Source organism: Nelusetta ayraudi, unplaced genomic scaffold, assembly GCF_046127955.1.
Source record: "Nelusetta ayraudi isolate G7.1 ecotype Tasmania unplaced genomic scaffold, CSIRO-AGI_Nayr_v1 ptg000143l, whole genome shotgun sequence".
Taxonomy (NCBI): Eukaryota; Metazoa; Chordata; class Actinopteri; order Tetraodontiformes; family Monacanthidae; genus Nelusetta; species Nelusetta ayraudi.
This window is the reverse complement of record NW_027466193.1, coordinates 647562-670737: the sequence shown is the minus strand read 5'-3', so window position 1 is coordinate 670737 and position 23176 is coordinate 647562. Positions and strand designations below refer to the sequence as shown.

The window sequence follows — 23176 nt, the reverse complement described above, 5'->3', positions numbered from 1 at the left end:
GAGAGAGAGAGAGAGAGAGAGAGAGAGGGGGAGAGAGAGAGAGAGAGAGAGAGAGGAGAGAGAGAGAGAGAGAGAGAGAGAGAGAGAGAGAGGGGGAGAGAGAGAGAGGTCTCTTTATGAATCGCTTCTTTTGACTTTTTTTTCCATTGATCTCCACCAAAAAAAACAATATGAATTCAAGGAGCCGCGCCAGCCCCTCCATTAGGCCGCAGGCGGGGCGGGAGGAGGCGTTCCTAGCGGACGCAAACGCGGAAGCGGCGTTCGCGCCGTCTAATAAACACATCCGGAAGCACTTTCGGCGGCTGCGCGGGGCTTGAAAATTCGCCCCATGTCTCGGAGACGGATGGAGGGGCGGCGGAGCTCGCGCCGCCGCGCTAACAAACTCCATTTTGTGTTGCTGCAGCTGTTTCCATGGAGCTCCCTCTCTCTCGCCCTCCTTCTCTGCCTCGACAACACCTCTCTCTCCCGCTCTCTCTCTCTCTCTCTCTCACACACACACACACACACACATCTGAGTATGTGAAAGAGGAAAGAGGATTCAGCTGTGTGAGTCAATCTGCAACCAAGCAGCAGCAGCAGCAGCAGCAGCAGCAGCAGCAGCAGCAGCGAGAGAAAGAGCGACTTTTCACCTCCCATCTCGTCTCCCTTGAATCACGCCCATCTCATCAGTGCCCCCACCCACCACCACCACCATACACAAACACACACACACACACAGTAACATGCACGCACCTCATTACAATCATCTCTTAATTTATTCTAAACCCCAGTCACAACAACAAAACCCACATTTGCAGCACTCAATTACTGCGGCGCTGATATGTGAGCCAACCTCGCACACACACACACACACACACACACACACACACACACACACACACACACACACACACACACACACACACACACACTCCAGCCAGAGCGGTGCTCCGCCTCCGCCGCCGCCGCCCTTTGCCCTTATTTGGGCTGGATGCGTGCAATCACACGGCGCTCATCGAGCAGGAACAAAGACGCCCTTGAGGGAAGGGGTGAAAACGGGGAGCGGTTCTTACCGAGGACGCCCACGCGGTAGTTGAGGGTGATGACGATGACGTTGCCGTAGCTGGCCAGGACGCTGCCGTCGATCATGTTGCCCGTGCCCTCCATGTAGGACCCTCCGTGGATGTAAACCATCACAGGCTTGGCCCCCGTGTCTCGTATGTCTGCAAGAGCGGCCATCATTAACACCTTCACACTGTGCTCGCGCTTCCACTTGATGATGGCCCCCCGTCAGGGGGCTCAGAGCTCAGAAAATTCAGAATTTTTTTCGACGGCAAAAGACGGTGGGCCACACACACACATGACAAAAACACACACACACACACACACACACACACACACACACATAGCGGACAGTAGTCGGCTCCCAGATACCAGCCAGCTAGAGGATGCATTACGGCGGCGTGGGGGTCGGGGGGGGTTCGAGTCTGTACCGATAATTGGCCACATATAAATACATAAATAGAGATGGCAACCGAGGTGGAAACACTGTTCGCGGTGAGAAATGCTTATCGCGTCGTAAACTGTCGGGCTTGTTTGGCGCTGCCTTCGAGGAGGAAGCCCTACTTCCAAATATAGAGCCCGCGGGAAGCCATTAGGGAGAATAAAGGGAGAGGGAGAGGTAGCCTGACACGTCTCCGAGCCGGGGAGGGAGGCTAATCTGGCTTAGCAGTGATATGGAAAATGCATCAGCTAATTAAACAATGCTACCGCTACACCGCGCGTCTCCTTCCTGCCCCCCCCGCCCCCCACCCCACACGGGGGCCTATCTCGCTGCAGCAATTTATTTGGTGCTGTTTTTTTTTGTTTTTTTTCCATTCCCCTTTTTTATTGTTTGTTGTTTTTTGCGGACAGTTAAATTTGCTCATTTTAAACGCTGTTTATTCTATCCCCCAAATCGGGGTTTGATACCCAGCTGAAGCAACACTCAAGCCAGATAAAGCACATCCAGAGGTAGAGGAGGAGGAGGAGGAAGAGGAGCGGGGGGGGGTTGAAGAAAGCCTCTGTCTGAGGGAAACGGGCTGAATTACTGGCTGCTGGAGCCTGAGCTGGGAGACAAGACAAGAAACTCTCTCTCATTTTCACTCCTGCCTCCCCTTCCCTCCGCCTCCCCTCCGCCTCCCCTCCCCTCCTCACCCCCTCGCCGCTCTGCGTAGCTCCTCGCCCCCCCTCCCTCCCTCACTTTGTATCGCTTTCACTCACAGACTCCCCCTGTTTCTCTGCCACCTTCCCCTCCATCTCTGTCCAACCCCCTGCCGCGCCCCCCCCCCCCTCCTCCACCCCCCGAGAGCGGGTGAGAATGAGAGAAGGTGGGAGGGCGGAGAGGGAGGACGGGAACACAAGAGTGAAAGATTGAGGGGGGTGAATTTTTTATATATCTATCCTTTAATATATATATGTGTGTGTGTAAAAACAGGAGGGCTCAAGGGGGAGATTTAAAGGGTAGCGCCGCGTTCTCGCCACTGTCGTGACCAAAAGCCAAATAAATTTAGAATCGCGGGCAGCAGCTGATCGCAGGGCCACATCCTGCGCGGTCAAAATCTGCCGCGCGACTGCAGGCGCCGCTCATCACTATGCAGCCCGTTAGCGAGCACGACCACGATCTACATAAACGCATTTTGTGAGGACACGCTTTTCTCCTTCTTCTTCTTCTTCTCCTTCTTCTGCGGCGGCGTCGGTCTCGATAACCGAACGTGGGTCTCGCCAGGCGCACCGGTTAGCACTCTGCATAACATTCGGTTTAGCGACCATTAAAAAATGTGTTTTTTAGCTTTCTGAGCAGAAAAAAAAAAAGGCGGAACTTGGCGCGAGCTTGCTGTTTACCGGCTTCCTTTATCTGGCTGGTATCTGAGAGGGCGACACGGTGAAATGCGATTTAAAGCCGACACTTTCCTGCACATACATTAATCTCAGACGAGAAAGAGGAGGAGGAGGAGAGGGTGAAGAGAGGATGAGAGGTAACAACCAGAGAGGGGAAGGAGGGGAAAACAGAAGGGGAAGCAAAATAAAAATATCCTACACAAGCTACGAAAAACAATAAAAAACGAACAAAACAACAAATGGGCCACAGATACAAAGAGAATGGCAAAATAGCAAGTAGGAGGGAAAAACAGGGCAGAAATAAGAAAAAGAGATTAGTCATGTCAATGTCATCAGTAACCTCTTTTGTTGATTCACCTTGGGTCTCCATGACAACAAGTTAAAAAAAAAATCCCTCTGGGAGAGCGACACAAGACAGCGGAGCTCCACGAGTCCCGATCTATTCACCGACTCTGCCCGACGTGGGCCGAGTCGAGGCAGATGTGACGTACAGTCTTCGCTGACACAGCGATTTGTGTCAGAGAGAGACGCACACGCCGCACATCCCGATCGGACTTTTTCCTCTCTTTGCCGTGGAATAGTAACCCTGTCGGCGCGAATTAGCGTCGAGGGCCAGGACGAGGCAAGACGTGGTCGTAATGAGGTGAGCGGCTCCTCCCCGCCAATCAGATCAAAGCTCGCGCCGGCTGCTGTGGGCGGCCTAATCTGGTGTAACAGGTGACTAAGAGGCCAACTCCAAAAAAATAAATAAATGAGTAACATAAATGAGGAAAAGAAAATATATAAAGAGGCATCAACCTGATTCACGACTCCTCTGAGGCAAACGCATTGACACATCATTGCACATATTCAGAGCGAAAAAAAACAAACTAAAACCAACAAAATAGAGCAGCACAGTCGCTCGGCGCTAGGAGAGAAACAGACTCATTAATGCACATTTTCAATAATAGAAAAAAACATGACAAAAAAACCATGCACCGTGAGAGGAAAAAGCATAAAGAAAAGGTCTGAAGCGATGCGGTGGCTGGTGTGCGTGGCGGAAATGCAGATGAGGGGTTGATGAGGAGGAAGAAAGAGAAAAAAAAAAAGGGAATGAATAAATGACACATCATCCTCGCAACACGGCTGTTGGGATCATGCAGCATCCAGTCCAAACACACAGTTGCAAAGACCCAGGGAAAAAAAATTAAAAAATGGGAGAAAGTCCCAGCGACTGTCGCATCTCCGAGGATGTGGGACTCGTCCTCCGCATCTGCCCCCCCCCCACCCCCACCCCTGAGGGAGCAGCATTGGAATCATTGGGTGATCTAACCCTAAAAATAACCCCCCACCCGCACCCCCACCCCCACCTCCCTTGACACTGCGGGCCAACAGAGAGGCAGTGTGTACCATTATTTATAGTCCTGGAAGGAGCCCACAGCCTCTCGGGGCAGAGAGTCGACAACGCTGTTGGAATAGACTGAGCAGCAGCAGCAGCAGCAGCAGCAGCAAAAGAAAGCAGGTTTCTGTGTCTTTCTGTTAACTCGTGAATATCGAGGCCACGCGTTCGTTCACGTACTTTCCCTCTTTTTTTTTTTGTTCCCATCAGATAAAAGAGCCAGCGGCTCTGGCGCCGGCGAACGCATCGCCAGGCCAGAGTTCCTGACGCTCAGCGGCTCTGGACTGAGCATCAGTGGGAGGTAAACCTCAGGGCCTGAGCAGGGCTTGGTGGTGGAAATACTCATCCACCTCCCTTCAATCCATCCCTACAAACCATCACTGTACATCCTGGTCTTTTGCCCTTTGCCTCGACCCTCCGCGAAAACTCATCGAAAACAGTCCGTCAAACAACCAACATCGAGGCCCGACACTCGGCGGTGCCGGGGGGACGAGGGTGTTGGAGGGAGGGGAGGGGGGCAAAGGCTGGCGGAGATAAGTGTCGCCGCATCGACCGTGTCGACGGCGGGCGGGCGGGCGGGAACACGGCGGCTGTCAGCGGAGCGCGCGGGGGGACTTGTGAGTTTGGCGAAAGACGTCCCGGAGTGGCAGGACGTGACACACGCCTCCTGTCAGGACGGCCTTCATGCTTGGCCCATGACAAGTCCATTAGGGGCGGCCGTGTTCGCGCTCATGAGCCTCGTGTACTTTTCAAAAAGAGCTCTTTGAGATAGAAAAAAAACAAAAAAAACACCGCGCCTTGGTGGTGGCGGCGGCGGCGGCGATGGCACCCGGAGAACCAGCAGGAGCGAAAACCTTCAATGGGAATCAAACGACGGCGATGCAGGAAGTGGGTCAGTCACATGACATTTGCTCAGGTAAACCAGGTCCTGCTTATGTAGACCAGTGACTATTTAAATAGAAGATATCCAGGAGAGTGTGCGTGTGTGTGTGTGTGTGTGTGTGTGTGTGTGTGTTGCCTCCTGCGATGAATCCTGCCATTACCCAGTAAGTATAATGGGACGGGTGACCTTTGTGTGAGGGGGGGGTTTCTTTTCCTTTCCTTTTTTTTTTTTGCAGGAAAGAGGAGGGGCCTGACGGAAGAGCCGCAGAACCACGTCGACCTTCGCGTCTCCGTGGAAGCCACAGCAGCTGAACCTTCTTCTTCGCAAATCAGCTGAAGGACTGACAGCGGCAGGCCGCGCGTGGACTCACTCGCACGGCGGCGAGTCAATTCACTTTGTCACCACCCTCATTTAGATTGGAAAAAACAAACAGGAGCGGTGCACTTATACATGTTCCCGACATGCCAATTATTCAGAGCCATGCGTGGACAGGAAGCCAGGAGGGGATAAAGAAATAAAGAAATAAACGAGAAGCTCGGAATGACACCGGCAGCTCGTCTCTTCCCCCCTTTGAAACGGCTTCAGCGCCGTCCTGGTGGAAGCGGGCCATTAGCGCCGGTGCTTATCTTGAAAGGAATCTGAGGCAGCGGCGGCGCAAATATCTGGGCTTGAAACGGGGCAAAAAAAAAATATATATATATATATATATATATATGTATTTTTTTTTTCCTCGTTCTGCCACATCAGAGGGAATGTGATTGACGGAGTGGAGGAGGGGACGGCGGTGAAGCCGCCCTCGCTATCTTCGCCCACATATCTGCAGCCAGGCGGAGCCGCCAGCTTTTTTTCTTGGTCCGGTCGGGCTGGCGTCAGCCGCAATTTAGCGGCAAAACCTGAGCAGGTGGGACTCTCGCCGCTCTGGCTGCTGCAGCAGTGAATCTCGGATCGTGCTGCCGAGCGCGTCGCCCGGGCGTGTGTGTGTGTCTGTGGTGTGAAGCCCTGACTCGACGCCAGGTGGAGGTCCGCCTCCTCACTGGTGTTACAGCCCGACACCGTGGATGTATTATAAGAACTGGATACCAGACTGCCAATGTGGGAATTGTTTTCCGGTGGCCACTTGAAGTACTGCAGGCAAAAAGCCCCATTTAGACTGCAACGCACAAAAGAAACCCCTGTAAAACGGCTAACAGGACGACTTTGACCTGAAACACAGTTCAAGATAAATCTTTCGACTGTGTATTTTGGAGTCATGGATTTTTAATCTTTCTGAAAAATGTATAAAGGCCAGAAAAAGACGTTCTTTTTTGCTGTCTCTCGGCTCGTTCTGATTGGCTGATGCGTCCTGGTGCGTCACGTGAGTTACAGATGCATAACGGGAAGTGACACTACTGCTAGATGCTCTACGGGGCCACATTGTGTGGAAGTAACCCAGGGAAGCCAAAAAACGTTGTCCATTGTATGTTCCTGAACAACTCCATTGACTGAGACTCGCAGACATTTTGTCATCGTCTCAACGCAACATTAGCTAGCGACACTCGACGACTCAGTGCCATTCCCTCTTCCGGCCTCGGAGGGTTTTTTAGCACCAAGACGGTCTCGCTGTTTTATTTCCAGTGTATTTATTTATTTCATTTTTTTCTGCTACATGCCCACCTTCATCCAGCAGGAGTGGCAACAGCAGCGGCGACAGCAGCAGCAGCAGCAGGAGGCCGATTGAAAGCTCCCCTTTATGGCGCAATAACAAGCCGGTGTAAAAAATTGAGTCTTGATTGTGAGCTGATGTAAATCACAACGACTTGGCCCACACACGGGCACACACAAACACACGCACACACACACACACACACAGGCCTGTGCTGCTGCTGCTGCTGCTGCTGCTGCTGGAGGGAGCGCTGCGCAGAATTTGAATGCACTCTGGCAGGGAGGGAGTTGGGGGGTGAGGAGAAGGGGTGGACCGTTGCTCAGACAGGCAGACACCCGAAAGGGACGACGAGAAAGGCACAAACGAAGGAGCCCAGTTGGGGGCGAGACGGACAGCGAGACTCACGGGGAGTAAAGATATTAAAAATCGTCTCTACATATTTCGTCCTCTCTCTCTCTCTCTCTCTCTCTCTCTCTCCCTCTCTCCCTCCCTCTCTCTCTCGTGGAGCATTTTTCATTGGCTCGCCCCCCCTGCGCCCCAGCCACTCGCAACCTTTCCATTTGCAAATTCACAAATCGCTATTCCATTCCACACGTCTCGTCGCCCATGTGAGGAGGTCTTCATTGTTCCAATGGAAAAAAGAAATCTGTGTGAATTCCAAAGTTGTAGGTCCAAAGAAGGAGGGGGATCTGCAGCGGAAACAAGGAAGGTCGGAGGGTAGGAGGGTTAAGGAAGGGGGCGGGGGGGGGTCTGACCCCGAAAGATACAGAGCAAGACGGAGGCGGAATGGTAATTGCGGGGATGGACGGAGGGAAAAAGAAAAAAGGCTGGGATGAACGAGAGGGTTACGGACGTGTGGCGCACACGCTCGGATTCCGCCGGCGTCGGAATCAAACGCAAACGTTTTGATTTCCACAGGAGCAGACAGCGAGATCAGCGTAACCCACAGTAATAGGGGAGCGACTCGCCAGAGGAGCGGCGCGCTGTACACACGGGGTTGTGAGGGGGAGGAAGAAGAGGAGGAGGAGGAGGGATGAGGTCTTTTGGAGATTCGTCTCTTTGGAAAGGAATCACAGCGACATCCCGGCGCTCGTCGTCCCGGGAAAACCGGGCAGCGTCTTCCCAGAACAACCCAAATCTCCCGGATCATGTTCCAGAGTGGGAGTGGGAAGGAGGTGACTGAGCGCTCTGTCAAACACATGCACGGGTTGCGTAGCGGCGGCGGCGGCCCCACTGCTGTGTTGCTGCGCTTCCGCAGCCGCCGCTCGGCAAATAGCATTAGTTGCGCTCGGCGAAGAAAAGACTTGTCACATTGTCGCCTCGCACAACAGCGGCTCGCGAGGCCCCTCCGAGCGCCCTCGCACCGCGCATCCCCGAGCGCCTGCCAGACAAAAGGGATCGGCTGCTTGTCAGCAGATTCCGAACGGACTTAGGCGGCGCATGGAAAAGTGGAAGGAATAAAACCGGAGCACACAAACGAGAACGAGAGAGAAAAAACACCACCCGGGGCGAGTTGGCTGCAGCTGCGGCAGATCGACCCCGAGGCGGCTGAGAAACACCTCTGTGTTCGACGATGGCGACGCCACCGGTTTTAAGCCCCCCCCCCCCCCCTCCCGCTTCAGCACGGGAAGCTTCTTTCATTTCCTCACTTGCAAAAAAGGGAGGAAAAAAAAACAGGAAGTGAGAATATCGGCGGGCTTAGCCGGGCTTAGCAAGCGGCAACCTCTCAAGGATCGGCCTTTTAATTGCACCGACGTTCCAGGCAATTAAATGAAAGACGGGGCAACTGGAGATCTTCCTGCCAAACAGTGAGAAGGTCCAGATGCCCCTTAACGTGAAGCCGAGGTCCCGGAGGTGTGGTGGTGGTGGGGGCGGCAGGCATACAGATGAATCCCGGCTCATCGCATCGCACGCGCGCAACAAAGTGCAAAAAAGAAAGAAAGAAAGAAAAAATTCCAATCGGCCCGACAACAAACAAATGGGGGGAATAAATCAAGGGCTCAACCTTGATACCTGACATTATGCTTGCATCACCTGCCAAGGCGGCGGCGGGGAGATAAGGGGGCGGGGCCATATCAAGGGTTTGATTTAGATTTAGAAAACTTAAGCCGTTTCTGTTGCAGCACAAGAATGGTCTCTGGCTCTAATCTCGGCAGAGATCCACTCTGAGCCAGGAATATCCCAAGATAAATATGGAAGGTGAACAATGCGAGTGCTGAGCGGCAACTTCCCGTTTTCCGCACTCCTCGCCTCTAATCCTCTCCGGCGCCGCTCGGCTGCCGCGCGGCATCAGAAATCTGCCTGGCTGGCCGACGGTCTGATATTGCCTCCTCTCCTCCTCTCTGCCGTTATTGCTCCAGACGCAGCTAGTGGGCAAAAAAAAAAAAGAAAAAAAAAAAAAGGAAAAGAAAAAGACAAACCCTCTGGATGGAGCCGTCAACAGCAGCGCCCCTTATAATAGCAGCACCGCCATCCGAGACAATAACAAGTCCTAATCTGGTTGGAGTGTCTCGCTAGAAAATCTTAAGAACAAAAGAAATATAGACTTTCAAAGAGGAGAAACACACACACACACACACACACACACAGACTTGCACACTGATGGTGTCATTTGATCACCATACCAAGAAAAATGATTGATGGTTGATTTCTTGAAAAAAACAAACAAATAATCAAAATACAAAAGCAAGATGATCAGAAACTGGCACCAACAGAAGAGGGACAGCGAGACGTCATGCACCGCCTCTGTTCACCGTGGAAAATACCTTCGTCTTCATCACCGTCGTTATCCGACAAATCCTCGCCCTGTTTTTTTGCATGGGCCCCTGTTGTTGAAGCGGGGAGAGACAATAGAGAGGCACAGGGAAATTCATAACAGAATGCTGGACAAACAGACGGGTGGGAGAAGAGGCAGTGCAATTAAAAAGCAACACCACCAAGCGGTCGTCCGGCAGCAGTTCAAATGCTCACAATTCACACTGTTCTGTCAGGCTTTGTTTGTTGTTGTATTTTTTTGTTTCAGTACATTGAAATGAAGAGGAGACATTAACATCTTGACAGTACACAGAATAAAAAGTCAAAAGAGAGCAAGAGATCATACGAGAAACAGTCACTGTTCCATGTTTGAAGCAGAGAGTCATACACCGCTGGCACCTTTTTGGAAAGCCCCCCATTGTTTTTTTAATAAGGGAAAACCCCGTCACTTCATTTCGATCATAAGGACTGAAATAAAAACGAGGCACTGCTGAACGCACGTCTGGAACGGCCCAATTTGCCTTGAAGTGAATAAAGAGGGCACAAAGGAAACTACAAACATGCGGAAGCACTCTCGTTGCAATAATGGGGATTAAATAAGGAGAACAAAACACATGTAGAGATGCATGTTCCCTTGAGGACAGGCCCTTTAAATAAATCACATGACTGCGTGACTCATGTTTCCTCAGCGATGCATGATGTTTCCTGGGCGCGTCTCAGCCCTAAATGGTGTAAAAGGCTGCTCTCGCCGCAATATGTGTTAGTAATATCGCCGCCTCCGGCCCAGCGGCTCGCCATGTGAAAACTGTTTGCCAGCCGCGTCCAGACGAGCCGCTTCCACTGTGCTGTTTGCAGTGGTTCTGTTTGGGGTAGCCGGCCATTTATAGGACCGTCCTCGGACCAGATATTTCGCTCCTTTTGTGGTCTTGCACAGTTAACTATCCCAAAAAGACCTGGGTCGTATTTAGCTTAGGATAAAAAGGCAGACTAAAGATGCTTTATTACTTTTGTATTTTTGGACAATTTTGCATAATACAGGACTTCAATTATTATTTACAAAATCAACATCAAAGCCAGTAAAAATTAAATTAAATTAAAAATGAATCAGCAGGTTAGTGGCTGGAATAATCACGTCGAGTGATAGGTTGAATTGTTCATTTCAATTTCAATAATAGTAGTGGAGATAGCACAAATGTAATAATAATAATAATAATAATGATGATAATAATAACAAGAATAATATTGATAATAATAATAATAATAATAATAATAATAATAATAATAATAATAATAATAATAATAATAATAATATAATAACAGTACTAATCATTATTATCATCATCATCATCATCATCATCATCATCATCATCACCATCATATCCACTGAGTTGCTGCTGTGTGAGAGATTGATTGGCCTTTAATGCTAACAAACAAGTGGAGATTTGCACCTATTAAAGTGGGCAGTATGGGTAACCCAACTGTGAGCACAGAGACTTCAGAATAATCACAACATAAACGTTTCCCAGTGTAAAAGCTTGCAACTGGACCCACTCGGTATATTTACTGGGTGCATTTAAACCGTCCATTCCGGCGTCGACGCGGGTCCGACCTTGCTCGCTCTGTCCATCACACTCGCATAATGAGGAGCCATGAATAATGCAGTCTCATGCAAACATAATCAAGTGACGTACATAATCTCCGGCGACTCCGAGCTAACGCGAACAAATTCTGTGTCACCCGCTTTGGCGACGAGGGGTTAGAGGGGGAATGACGGTGTGTTAAATCACAGCCAGCCGCGGCGCGACAAGGGTGGGCGGGGCTGGAATTCTATTAAACGGCGCGGGCAGTAAACCAGCCGCTCCCGTATAAACAATTAGCGGAGAGCAACAACATCTCTCTCGGACTCGGAGGTAACTGGGCCAAAAGTGAGAGTGCTGATTCATGGTGTGGCCTTGTTTTTATTGCGCATCCATTTGAATATTTCCCCCCCGAGAGAAACACTTCAGTTACAGTTCCAACTTCCTACGTAACCCCCGCCATGACTGCGTGCCTGGCTCTGCCCTCTTCCCCCTGAGGCCGCGTTTGAATTCTTTGTCAGCCTGTCAGCCTGACTTGTTCATATTAGATTATCAAACAGGTCCTTGTCTTTGAATTAAGGGAAGTCCTTCATCTGGTCGGGCCTGAAAAGATTTGTTAGAATAATTTAAGTCCCTCGATTTGCAGCCTCTTTGAATATTTTGAGGAGGAATTCTACTCATACCTCTATGAATGACGGCTCTGACAGTGTAATAAAATGACGATCAGTGATCCTTTTGTTTTGAAATGAAATCGTATGTTTTTTTTGTTTTTTTTTCTGGTTGATCATTATTGTACTTATGTTTCATCTCTGGATTTAAAGTGAGCTTCAAAAAGATCTTTCGTTGTTTTTTTCTTCTGCTCTCCCCACACACCCTCTTCTGGTCTCCATACTATTGACAAATGTTATTATCGTTCCCATCTGTTCCATTTCCAAAATATCAACGAGAAAATCGCGGGGGGGGAAGCTCCGCTTAATGGAGGGGGTCGCGTTTATGGGAGCCTGTGGAAAATAAACACAATGGAGAAATGGTGTTTTTGAGAATCAGGCCTCATTCACAGGCGCGCGGCAAGAGGCTGATTTGTGTCTGAATGAAGCTTTACAGTCACAACTTTAAATGGCTGCCAAAATCAGTGCCACAACATTCATTGTGAGCGGCTGGAAATGCCAGGCTGCTGGCGGAAGCGCGCTGAACCGAACTTCCGAAAATAAGCTCCCTGGAATGTTCACATGGGCTCCTCTGCCAGCCATAAAAACACAGAAAGGCGCCAAATTCCACTGTCTTGCCTAAACACTGAGCACGCACTCAGGTAATAAAGTTATTATGTCGGGCTACAAATGGCAGCGACGGCGCCGTGAGGACACACTTGACGGGAGCGGCGGCAGCTCTTAGGCGTGTGTATTTTTCTAGCTGCGAGTGATGGATGTGAAATTACAGTGCCAGACGCCAAAGGAAGCAATGGAAGCTTCGGGGTAATCAGGTCTTTTCAGCCCAAACATAAAAAAAAAAAAAACAAGGCTTTGCATCAACGGGCGTCCTAGCGGTGATTTTGTCTTTGAGCTTCAGCCGTCTGACTTGTGAGCGTCGCGCACTGAGTCTGCGGCAGGTATTCTGGTGATTCGTTGCGTCTCCATGACACTCTGGGGTATTTGGAGAGGCGCCACTCTGCTCTGCCGAGCTTGAGATATGCTCCGGTGTCTATTTTCAGCTACTTTGTACTCAGATCTCCCTCAAATATGAAAGGAAACACGAGCAACATCTGGTGACTTTCAAGACAACACAATGGACGGGCCGTCGATTGTTAATAGGGACGCTCACAAAGTCTGGATCCGTGTGGGTAACAACAGGACTTATAAAAACTTAATTTACCATTTACTCAACTGTTAAATTAAGACGGACACACACAATTCTGAGAAATCGCAGACTTTTTTGTGACTCAACTCGGAAAAATCACAAAATTCCCGACTGTTGTCGCATCACAATCAGTTACCGCTTTAAGCGGGTAATTCCCCGGTGATCTCCGCAGCGCGATTTCCAATAGACACAAGCTAACCGATCTCAGGCTGACGCCGTTCAGCTGGACCCGATTTAAAAATCCGTCTTCACGGCGGTTCCAATCGTGGATTGAGCGTTAGCGCCTCAGACAGCTACAGGTTGGCTGGTGGGAGTTGAGAGGGAAACTCTGTCACTTTAAACAACGTCTGATCTACAAGCCCGTCTCCGACTGCGCACGTCAAAAGCTGGATCTATCACAGGAACCCGTAAACGCGCGACACCTTGTGTGACTTCTTTTGCCGTTGAGTGTCTCAGTGTGGCGTTTTACTGGGAGCCCAAGAAATCGAGTAAGTTATCGCTGGCACGGAAGAATTCCTCCATACTTTATATAGATTCAGCTCACGTAACCATCTGGTCAGGGGCCCATAAAGAAAGCATTTCTAAAACTAGCGTCAATGCCTGACCACATTGAGCAAATCTTATGTCTGCCTCATTCAAAGGGACCAATAAGATTCCCTGCCCAAGACTGAAAACTTGCAAAGCATTCAGACTAACTGGCACTATGGTACATTTGCTAAATTCTTGCCAAGGCCAGTAGTGAGTACACAGAGAGGCTATGATTCCAATTTAGAGCTACATTATAATGACGACATTATTCCAGAAAAAGGTGTTTCTTTTTGCGGAAGCATTGCAGTCCGCAAACTGGGAATTATCAAAAAATATGGCAGTAGTCGAAGTGTCATGTCTAGAAATGAACTTACATTTCTTTTACTTTACATTGTGTTGCACTGTTTAGATGGTTTCTAACTTTTAGCATGCCATAGCGTAGCAGCTGTAAGGCCACAAATGGCCTCAAAATGCCGGTAAAGGAAATTAAAGGCGCTTCTGCAGGAAGTCTCTAATATCAAATATGATTAAATATTGACTGAGCCTGAGTAACATCAACACAACTCATGTCTCTGAAGTTATTGCTTCCTCCAGACGACCTTTCTGTGTTTGTCAACAGGTGTTCACATCTTGATGGAAATGCGATGCTAACCAGGTTAGCATTGGAACACTGCTTTAAAGAATACTATTCAAAGAGAGACGTTTCTTCGCCGCTGTTTATTACAACTTCAGCGTGAAGATTCCACCCAGTTCTGATTAAGGTGCCATAGCAGCAGCAGCATCCACGCTAACGTCTTCACGGGGACCATTGTTTACAACTGGTAGCTTTTCTCACGCTGGTTTTTCCTTGGCTGTTTTATTCTCCTCAAACCCCTTAAAGCAGCCGCCATGTTCATTTTTATGGCCTCATACTGTTCGAAGAAGCTTGTTGCATATGAAATCCACCGATATTTCAAGAGCCAAAACACCGTCCGGTGGAGTTTATCTAAGTAGATGAGCTGAATTTTAGGGGTTAAAATCTGAACAAACAAGCCGCCTGGCAAGGTGGGAAATTTAGACAAGAGGTGCAGCGAAACGAGCATTTTCACGCAGGGCGGGGGGGCCGACGGGAAGGAGCTGACATTTTAATTGCCTCAAGACAGCAGAGGCTGAAAATAACAGCTATTATTCCTGCTGGGCTGCGAGAAGAAACAGAAATCAGCTTTGGAAAAAAAATAAAAAGGCATATGTGATTTTGGACTAACTTGCGGTAACAAGAAGGGAGTTGAAATGTAGCTTTTCAACGGGAGGGAAGCACAGACATAAGTCAGTCAAGTATGTGGAAACAGAGTTTTACATAAGCACGCACACACACGCGTACGCACGTGCGGTTTTAGCGAGTGCTCTGAGACTCCAGAGAGACTCCTCGGCTGAATCCGGAATTCACTCAATACATGGCGGAAGGGCTAAATGTTAACTGCCTTTCCTTTGCTGGGGAAAAAAAGGTTCGCTGACAATAGATGGGCCTCGGAGTTAAATATCAGAAAGGTCAGAATGTGAAAAGGGACTTAGTGAAATGTGAAATGCTGCAGCCCTGACAATTTAGAGCAGTTATATTCGGTTCCTAATCCTCAGGTGGCCATTTCTCTCTCTTTCTCTCTCTGTCTTTTTCCGAGCGGCCGGATGTGTCTCTGGGCTTGTCTCTCTCGCTCGCCCGTCTCTCTTCTTTCTCAATCTGTCTCCCCGGCGTCGAGGCCGGCGAACAGCTTGAGGAGGGACACACAGGAGAGCGAGAATGATGGCGAATGCAGCTAAAAGGTTAAGGAGGCTGTAATCCGGCAGTAAAGGACAGCCAAGACTCACACTGCGCTTCAGCTGTTCCTGAAATTATAAGAAATGAAGAAGGGAGAGAGAGAGAGAGGGAAAAAAACACAAAAACAGACAAAGGGCAGCCAAGTTGTCGTTCTGCGTGTCTGCGGCTGGATAATGGAGAGAGGCATTTTATGAACGGAGACCGCGGGGCCTATGATTGCGTTGGCAGGCAGTCTCGCACCTCCGCACTTGATCCCTAATGAACCATTTATTCCCAATATTAGGTGAAAAAGAGTGCACTGCACAAATGCCTTCGCAAAAAAAAAGAAAAGAAAAAAAAAAATCTATACACGCCGGGCTTTTTAATCTTCTGCCCGTCAATTGAGTGAGTGCCAGGACACGTGCGGCTACTTATGCAACACGGCTGATTTCAGAGCTTAGCAGGTATGATCACTTAATTACTCAAACTGGGAGGAGAAAAGAGAAAATGTTATTTCTCAATGCTCGTTAAAGATGCAATATGGATTTTTTTTTTTTTTTACACCTGTCAAACACCTTTTCCACAAGCATATTTCTGTGTCTGTTGGTTGCTTTTAGTTTAGCTCTATGTTTTTCTTATCCATTTGTTTTTGTTGATGTTCTGTTCAGTGATAAACAAAGATTTGTTTTTTGACGGTGCGCCGACACCGGGCGTAAATCTAAACTTTTTACCGGGGGTTAAAGGCGCTAACGCTGCACGGCGGCTGGATCGTCCGGCTTGACGACCTCCAGCAGAAAGCACTTTCAACAACATCTGATCGACAAGCCCAAAAGCTGGATCTATTACAGGAACCCGTAAACGCGCGACACCTTGTTTTTCTTATCCATCCATTTGTTTTTGTTGAAAGGCGCTAACGCTGCACGGCGGCTGGATCGTCCGGCTTGACGACCTCCAGCAGAAAGCACTTCCAGCCGGCCATTCCTCGGCCCACAAGCAACCGGCTTCCTTTCTAGCTGTGATAAAGCCACTGTGGATAACTAGCCTTTAGAGATTGAGGAGAATTAACGAGCGAGCTGCTGATAAACTTAATGAGTGTGGACACCATGGTGGCGCTCGCTGTATTTTACTCTTAAAGTAAGGAGAATTTTTCGACTTTTCTCAGGAGGGAAATTGTTTTCCCATTTATCCCCTACTGGCCTTGGAACGTGTTTAGTGAAAGACTGCGGTCGCGTCACGTGGCTTCCATGGTTCCGCCGTCGCTGCCGGAGCAGGAGGCCTTAAAGCGCGAGCAGCGGTAATAAATCTAACTGACTGACTTGAATGTCAAAGACAATTTCTGTCATCCCCCTTTTCAAACACTTTTGATAGGCTCTTTATTACATGGCTACGTGAGATAAATCCCCAACAGGGTTCAGGAGACGTTCCGTCTGGAGTGCCAGGATACAAGCGAGGCAACACGAGTGTAAACAGCGTCTGTCTTCTGACATGCGCGATTAAAGAAAAAAAAAATAAATAAAAATAAAAATGCGTTTCCCATAATAATCTTATCTGAGGGAAGAGTGGCAAGAAAAACCTTCCACATTTCCACATGTATCCACTTTGTCAGTGCAACAGACATCTAATGAACTCGTGCGAATTCAGGCCAATAGTGCAGGGAATTATGCGCTAGCGAGCCGTCCTGCAAACATGTTTTGATGAACTGCGGCAGGACAAATTGGGCTCCAAATGCAAAGGCAAACCAGTCACAAAAAGTAAAGTGTATTCTATTTAAACGCGGCTCCACAGGCTGAACTGCCTCTTTCCGCTCCTAGCTTTTCTATTTTTCGGATAAACAAGGAACAAAACGGCGATATTGACTGTTGGAAGCTGCACGGCGCGGCAGGAGGCCTCTGAATGGGGACTTCCTGCTTGGCTCGCGCCTTGCATGTCAAATAAGTGTGCAGACCGGATCTGCCTCGCACTGGGGTCGTCAACTGTCCCCTATTAAAGCGCCCGCGAGACAGACAGAGCGCGAGGCAATTTTGGAGGAGAAGCTGTGCATCCGCTGGGTTTCTTTAGACAAAAGGAGACAATATTTGTTTCTTTTCTAGCCTCGCTGAGTTTTTATTTTTTCCCCCCCCCCGCCGCCCTGTTGCAGTCTGTGTCCGGCACACACACACAATTCCTCAACAGCGCAGAGGGAGCGGCCCCTCCCTCCCTGAGGCAGGGTTGAGTCGGCCAACCAACGGGATTAGCACGGTGCGTTACTGTCTGCAGCGGCCCAGACACACAACTCGCCAGGATTGGGGCTTTTTTTTTTTTTTTTTTGCAAGTTTTCCTCAGCTCTCCAGCAATCTGGAGGTCACCTGGTACATCGGATGGGGGGGGGGGTTTCGTCGTCCTCTCGCGTTTCTTCCGCCGGGGTTGTTAATCTGCAGGTTTGGCAGGAGACGACCGCCGGGCGCTGGAACCCGCTGCCTGTGCGGGCTGCGCGAGATTGATAGCCGAGCCGTCGTCCACGCGGGGCGGGAACGTACGACGGATTTCACCGCATTTACACTGGTGACGAGACGACGCACGCAAAAAAAAAAAAAAGGTATGAGTGGAGAGTGGAGAGGAAACCAGAGTCAGTCAGTCAGCCGGCGGCGGCGGTGGTGGTGGCGGCGGCGTGACGGACTTCAAGGGCGAACTTTAAGGGGCCGTAAAGCAGAGCGGCTGTGAAAACCTTGCCGTGTGCATCCCGGGTAAACAGGGTCTTCTGTCACCCCCCCACGTAGCCCCGCCTCCATCGGAGAGGCTGCCGAGATGACGCCTGTTTATGTTTCCCAATCAAAACCACCCCCCCCACCCCCATTATAAAGCCAAAGAGTGATCTCGTCACAGTTTATCCCAGCAAAACCGACCCACCTGGAGACGATCAAACACTGCTGCTGTGCGCCAAACCCCGCCCCCTCCCTCCACCTCCTCCCTACTCTCACTCTGACTCAGTGAAGGCGGAACAACGCTACCGCGGGCCCCCCCGACACACGACCGGATCTCCGCATGACCTCGCTACCCGGGCCACTGCTCCGTCTTAATTATATTCCAGTCGGTGTCTTTGCGTGACATTGTCCGCCCCCGCGCTTCCTCGAACGCTGCGCGGCGTGGGAATTAGCCGCACAACACAACACAGCACAACACAAAACGACTCCCTCTTCTGTCTCCAGTCGTCTTTTATTTCTTAATGAATCTCTTTGATCTCGAGTCGGGGCGCCGCGTGTTGTCTCAGGGCTTTCCTCCTGTTTAACAAAGGAACACGAGCCGCTGCTGCTTAGATACCGACACTTTTTGATGATGACAGATTCAGAGAGGACGGACGATCACGGGCTGCTAATTCACGCAGCCGACGGCCCAGACAGGCTGCTGGTGCGGTTACGTTTCGTTGCAGGTGCGAAACGAGTGACTTTTCCTTTTTAGATTCAGTCAGTCGCAGTGTCGACTGTCTGACTGAACCTGCCCGCCTTCGTAGATCAAGTTGCCGGCGTGTCTCTATCACTTTAAATACCCCGACGCTGTCAGCTGGTCTGAACTTCTTGCATCATAAAACCGGAACGAGAGACGTTTCAAAAGCTCATTTCCGAGGCAGTTTCCTCGCCTCGCTCCACAGGCAACAAAGGTGCTCCACACATGACTAGGGGTCATCGACTCCCGTCTCTGTCACCACAGCTCGTCGTCGCATGGCAACAATTAACCGTCCCGTCAGTCAAAGTGGCTGAATTTATTCGCTTTTAAAAAAAAAAAAAATTATTCCACTTTTGTTGAAGGTCGGCAGAGTTTTCCAGTCCAGGTGGTGCGCAGCGTGTATGACTCTTCTGCTTGGGTTGGCGGCGTGTAGCTCTGCCGGCGTTCACTCTAACGGAGCAGAGCTTCCAAGAGCCGAGCGTGATTTGAGACCTGTGACGAGCGAGCTGATGAAAGCCTTGAACAGATCCCCGATTCACTTTGTCGGGGGGGGCGGGGGGATGGGACTCGAGCGAGACTTTAATTTTGTGTCGGAAACATTTAAGTGGAGTGCGCTTCAGTAGGTTGCGTCCCACATTGGCTGCGACGGATAAATTATGCTTCATTTGCGCCGCTAATTCAACATAAGCTAAGATTAGAGGAAGCAGGGATTTCCCCCCCCCCCCCCCCATTTTTTTTTTCAAGAGCAATTGATATAAGAGAATGTCGAGCGAGACTGAAATTACAACCTCTTATATTTATGCATCGGAGGAGCGACGCGACAAATCCCCCCGTTCTGCACAACAACAGCAACGTGTCACAAAACCAAGCGCATGAAACTTATGATAAATCGTTTTCTCATTACCAAAACATAGGGGAAAAGATAATTGAAAAACAAAAAATTTATAAATAAATAAATAAAAAAAAAACAAGTGGAAGAGGGAATATCCCCCGACTGGGACTAATTCAGAGGCATAAGGTGCCTGGAGGGGCCAGACTGTCTCTCGCTAAATTGCTTTGCCAAATCAGAATGAAGGAGCGGGTGGGCGAGCGGTGAGGCCGATAGGAGGAGGACGAGGAGGAGGAGAAGGAGGAGGAGGAGGTCTCTCCTCCCAGTTGAAAAGGGGGAAAATCTTAACTGCGGAGCGCCATCTTCCTCTGGATCAAATCGCCGTCTCGGGGCTACGCTGGCGAGCGCTCCACCGCCAGAGGGGCCGACTTGAAAAATAAGCTCTCTGTTGTTGTTGCCGGCGGTGAGGGAGAGAGAGAGAGAGAGAGGGAGGGAGTGAGAGAGTGAGAGAGAGAGAGAGAGAGAGAGACAGAGAGAGAGGTTCCTCGGTGGCTGTGTGTTTGGACGCCACGGGGTCGATGGCGCCCGCCACACCCCGCTCCAACAACTGTGAATAATACATTATAAGGAGAGATAATAAGGGGCGGGTGGTGGTGGTGGTGGTGGTGGTGGATGGGGGTCTGTGGCGATTGGGCGTAAATCTAATCAGCGCTCCGAGAGCTTTCAGACGCCTCCTCACGCCGGGCGTCTTGACAAATGCATCCAATAAGCTGCTGGTGTCTCCTCCGACGCCGCTAAGACAGAACTGCGTCCTCCGGGGGCCCAATCATAGACATTTTATTATAATCCCCCCCCCCCAATTTACATTTTACATCTTCCCCAAATTGATTTATTGTTTACTTTCTTTCTGATTTTAATTCAGCGGAGCACTTCATCATAACGTTGCAGCTTGTAGCCCCGCCGCCGACCCTCCCGCCGAGGCAGCCGGGACTGGTTCCAGCAACCCAACCCCAGAAGATGGATGGATGGCTGGAGAATTCTTCATCACGTATATGGGTGTCACAATAAAGAATATCACCTGGCACGGTGGAATCAAATGAAAAAAAAATATCTAAATGAAAGCCTGGCGTTGTATTATAAAGTAATGTTAAGTAATGACTCTCCAAATTTTGTTGTGCGTCCGTTTGGACCCTCTTGAATTGTCAGTTTGTGATGTGACACACGACTGGTCCCGCACGCACAACAGTCCCCCGGGGGTTTATGGTTGGGGGGGGGAACAAAAAAAAGAAAAAAATTCTGAAAATAGCAGCAACAGCAGTCAACTGCGCAACTTTTTTCTTCTTCTTTTTTTTGCGTTTTGATGAGTTGTTTTCGATGGGCCCATTCCAATTCGCTGCCGCTCGCCAGAACCACGGCGCCCTCGTCGTCTTGGGGATTTTCATTTTATTTATTTTTTTTGGAAGTAGCACTGGTGCCTCTGAATTAATCCACAGCTGCGTTTCAGTGCATCAGCATCACAGTTTGAGCATGAAGACTCTACAACAACTTTTTTTTTTTTTTTTTTTAAATATATACATGTTTCTTCCTGACAGAGCATCACATCGATACCGTAGACTGTTGATCCTCGTTTTCACTCCTCGACACTCCAAACCACGCACACCCACACACACACACACACACACACACACACACACACACACACACACATGCCAACATGTTCTCACTTCTCCCACTCACGTCGAGGTGCATGTGAATCCATGTGCGTCCCGATTAGCGCTCTGACTCGGGAGATGATGGCTGCCGACACTCTTCCCCTCCCTTTTTTTTTTCTTTCACACTTTCCACTTCGCCCCTTCCTTCCATTCCACGTCGGCCTTTGTCCTTTTTTCCCCCCCTCCCGATCCTTTTTTTTTTTTCCATTTACATACCTCCTTTCCTACACATTTTCTTGTTGGGTTTCCTGGCACATTCCTTGGATATTCTTTTGACTGTAAAATGAATGGAAAAACTACAAAATAACAGCGAGATCTGGGAAAAGATCGCATGTGACATGCAACAACTCAGAGTGAGTCAACACCCCCCGCCCCCACCGCCCCCGTCACCCTCCTCCTCCTCCTCCTCCGCCTCGTCCTTCTCCCACCCCCTCCCTCCCAGTCATCGTCATCAACAACAAGAACAACAGAGGACCTGTGGAGAAACTGGGGGTGTTGCTGCAGAAATATTCCAAAATGATGGAATGAATTTGCTGCATCCTGGGACACAGGAAGCCCATATTCACATGCACTTCTATTTAAGACCCAATACAGCCACACAGAAGGCGGAGATTTGAAAGGCCTTTGCCGGTCGCATTGTAATTTGTTAAGGGAAAGCGTTACTTGGCACCAGCCGTTTGGTTTCTCTGAAACACTTTCCAGCCATTTTCCTGTGTGGGTCTCCTTAAAATGCAGGAATAATGTGGGGCAATTTAAAAGAAATGATTTTTTTTTTCTTCCCTTTTGTCATGGCGGGGCCCGATCTACATTTCGCCTTTTGAACAAGAGCTGCTGAGGGATAAAATGAATAGGCTGGGGGGGATGAGAGTAAAGGGTCTTACATAGGTCAGGCTGATGCCACAGGCCTCTCATGTACCAGACAGAATATTTCACCAACCCTACAGTTTGAGATCATTCACTTATGAGGCAGGCTGCTAATTATTAATGGCTAGAATCCCCAGAACAGTCAAGACAGTGAGGGTAGGCAGGTGCACCGAGTATTTCCAATATGCTCCTTTTTTCTTTTTTGGTTTGACCTTCTTTTTTTTTTTCCTTTTCGTTTGCCGTTTAATCAGTCATATTAATAATACGTCATTTAGTCATCAAAAGAGGAACCTCTAACAGTGGCATGGGGGGAAGGGAAGGAGAGTTGATGAAAAGACTAAATGAAAGTTCAAGTCAGGATGGGAGGTTGAGATGATGGACACGGACACTGCATGCACCAGACAACAGGTCATGCTCTGCGCAAAGTACAGCGGTGACACGACATTTTCAGAGGAGAGACAGAGCGAGGGAGCGAGACGGAGAGAGCGAAAGAGAGAGAGAGACAGACAGGAAAGAGGAGGAGGAAGAAGGAGAAGAAGAAGAAGAAGAAGAAGAAGAGCTTCTGGTTTCACCCTGGCCAACCCGTCGCACTCACCATCCTCAGTGGGGACATAGATGTTGAGGAACAGACAATCCTCGTGCTGGTCCTGTATGTAGGTGGTGACTATATCCAGGTTGAAGGTGAACCAGATGGGCATCATGATCTCCGGCACGGCGTTGTGGATGTTCTGCGGGCAGACGGGGGCGAAGTGGGTGGCGTTCTTGATCCCCGACCAGGACGACGGCGGCTCCGGGGGCATGAAGCGCTTCTCCCCGACGGGGGAGGCGGCGTAGGGGACCCCCAGGTACTGGTCCACGGGCCCCAGGATCTCGCTGGGCAGGGGCACGCGCACCCCCCGCAGCTTGCCGTACTGCGTGTTGACGGTGGGGTGGTAGTTCTGACCGCCGGCGGCCGCCAGGCACCAGCAGACGCTCAGCGCCCACAAGGGGGCGGCGGCGGCGGCACGGCGGCGCCAGTTCCGACCTCTCCTCGGAGAAAACCACATGGTCGCAGCGAGCCGACGGCCCTTTCCCCTATACCCCTCCCCCACCCTCCCTCCCTCGG

General features: G+C 49.9%; 1 protein-coding gene across 1 annotated transcript in view; it reads right to left on the bottom strand.

Moving 5' to 3' along the window:
- The window catches only part of LOC142879726 (neuroligin-3-like), a gene marked incomplete at its 3' end in the record, with an annotated part of 67715 nt that extends 44589 nt beyond the window's left edge, over nucleotides 1–23126 (bottom strand). The window contains exons 1-4 of the mRNA XM_076013139.1: nucleotides 22667–23126; nucleotides 21424–21483; nucleotides 9528–9587; nucleotides 1053–1202 (exon numbers count right to left, since the gene is read on the bottom strand). Coding sequence (XP_075869254.1) covers nucleotides 1053–1202; nucleotides 9528–9587; nucleotides 21424–21483; nucleotides 22667–23117 — 721 coding nt within the window. The remainder of the gene's footprint in view (nucleotides 1–1052; nucleotides 1203–9527; nucleotides 9588–21423; nucleotides 21484–22666) is intronic.
- Between the last annotated feature and the right edge of the window lie 50 nt (nucleotides 23127–23176).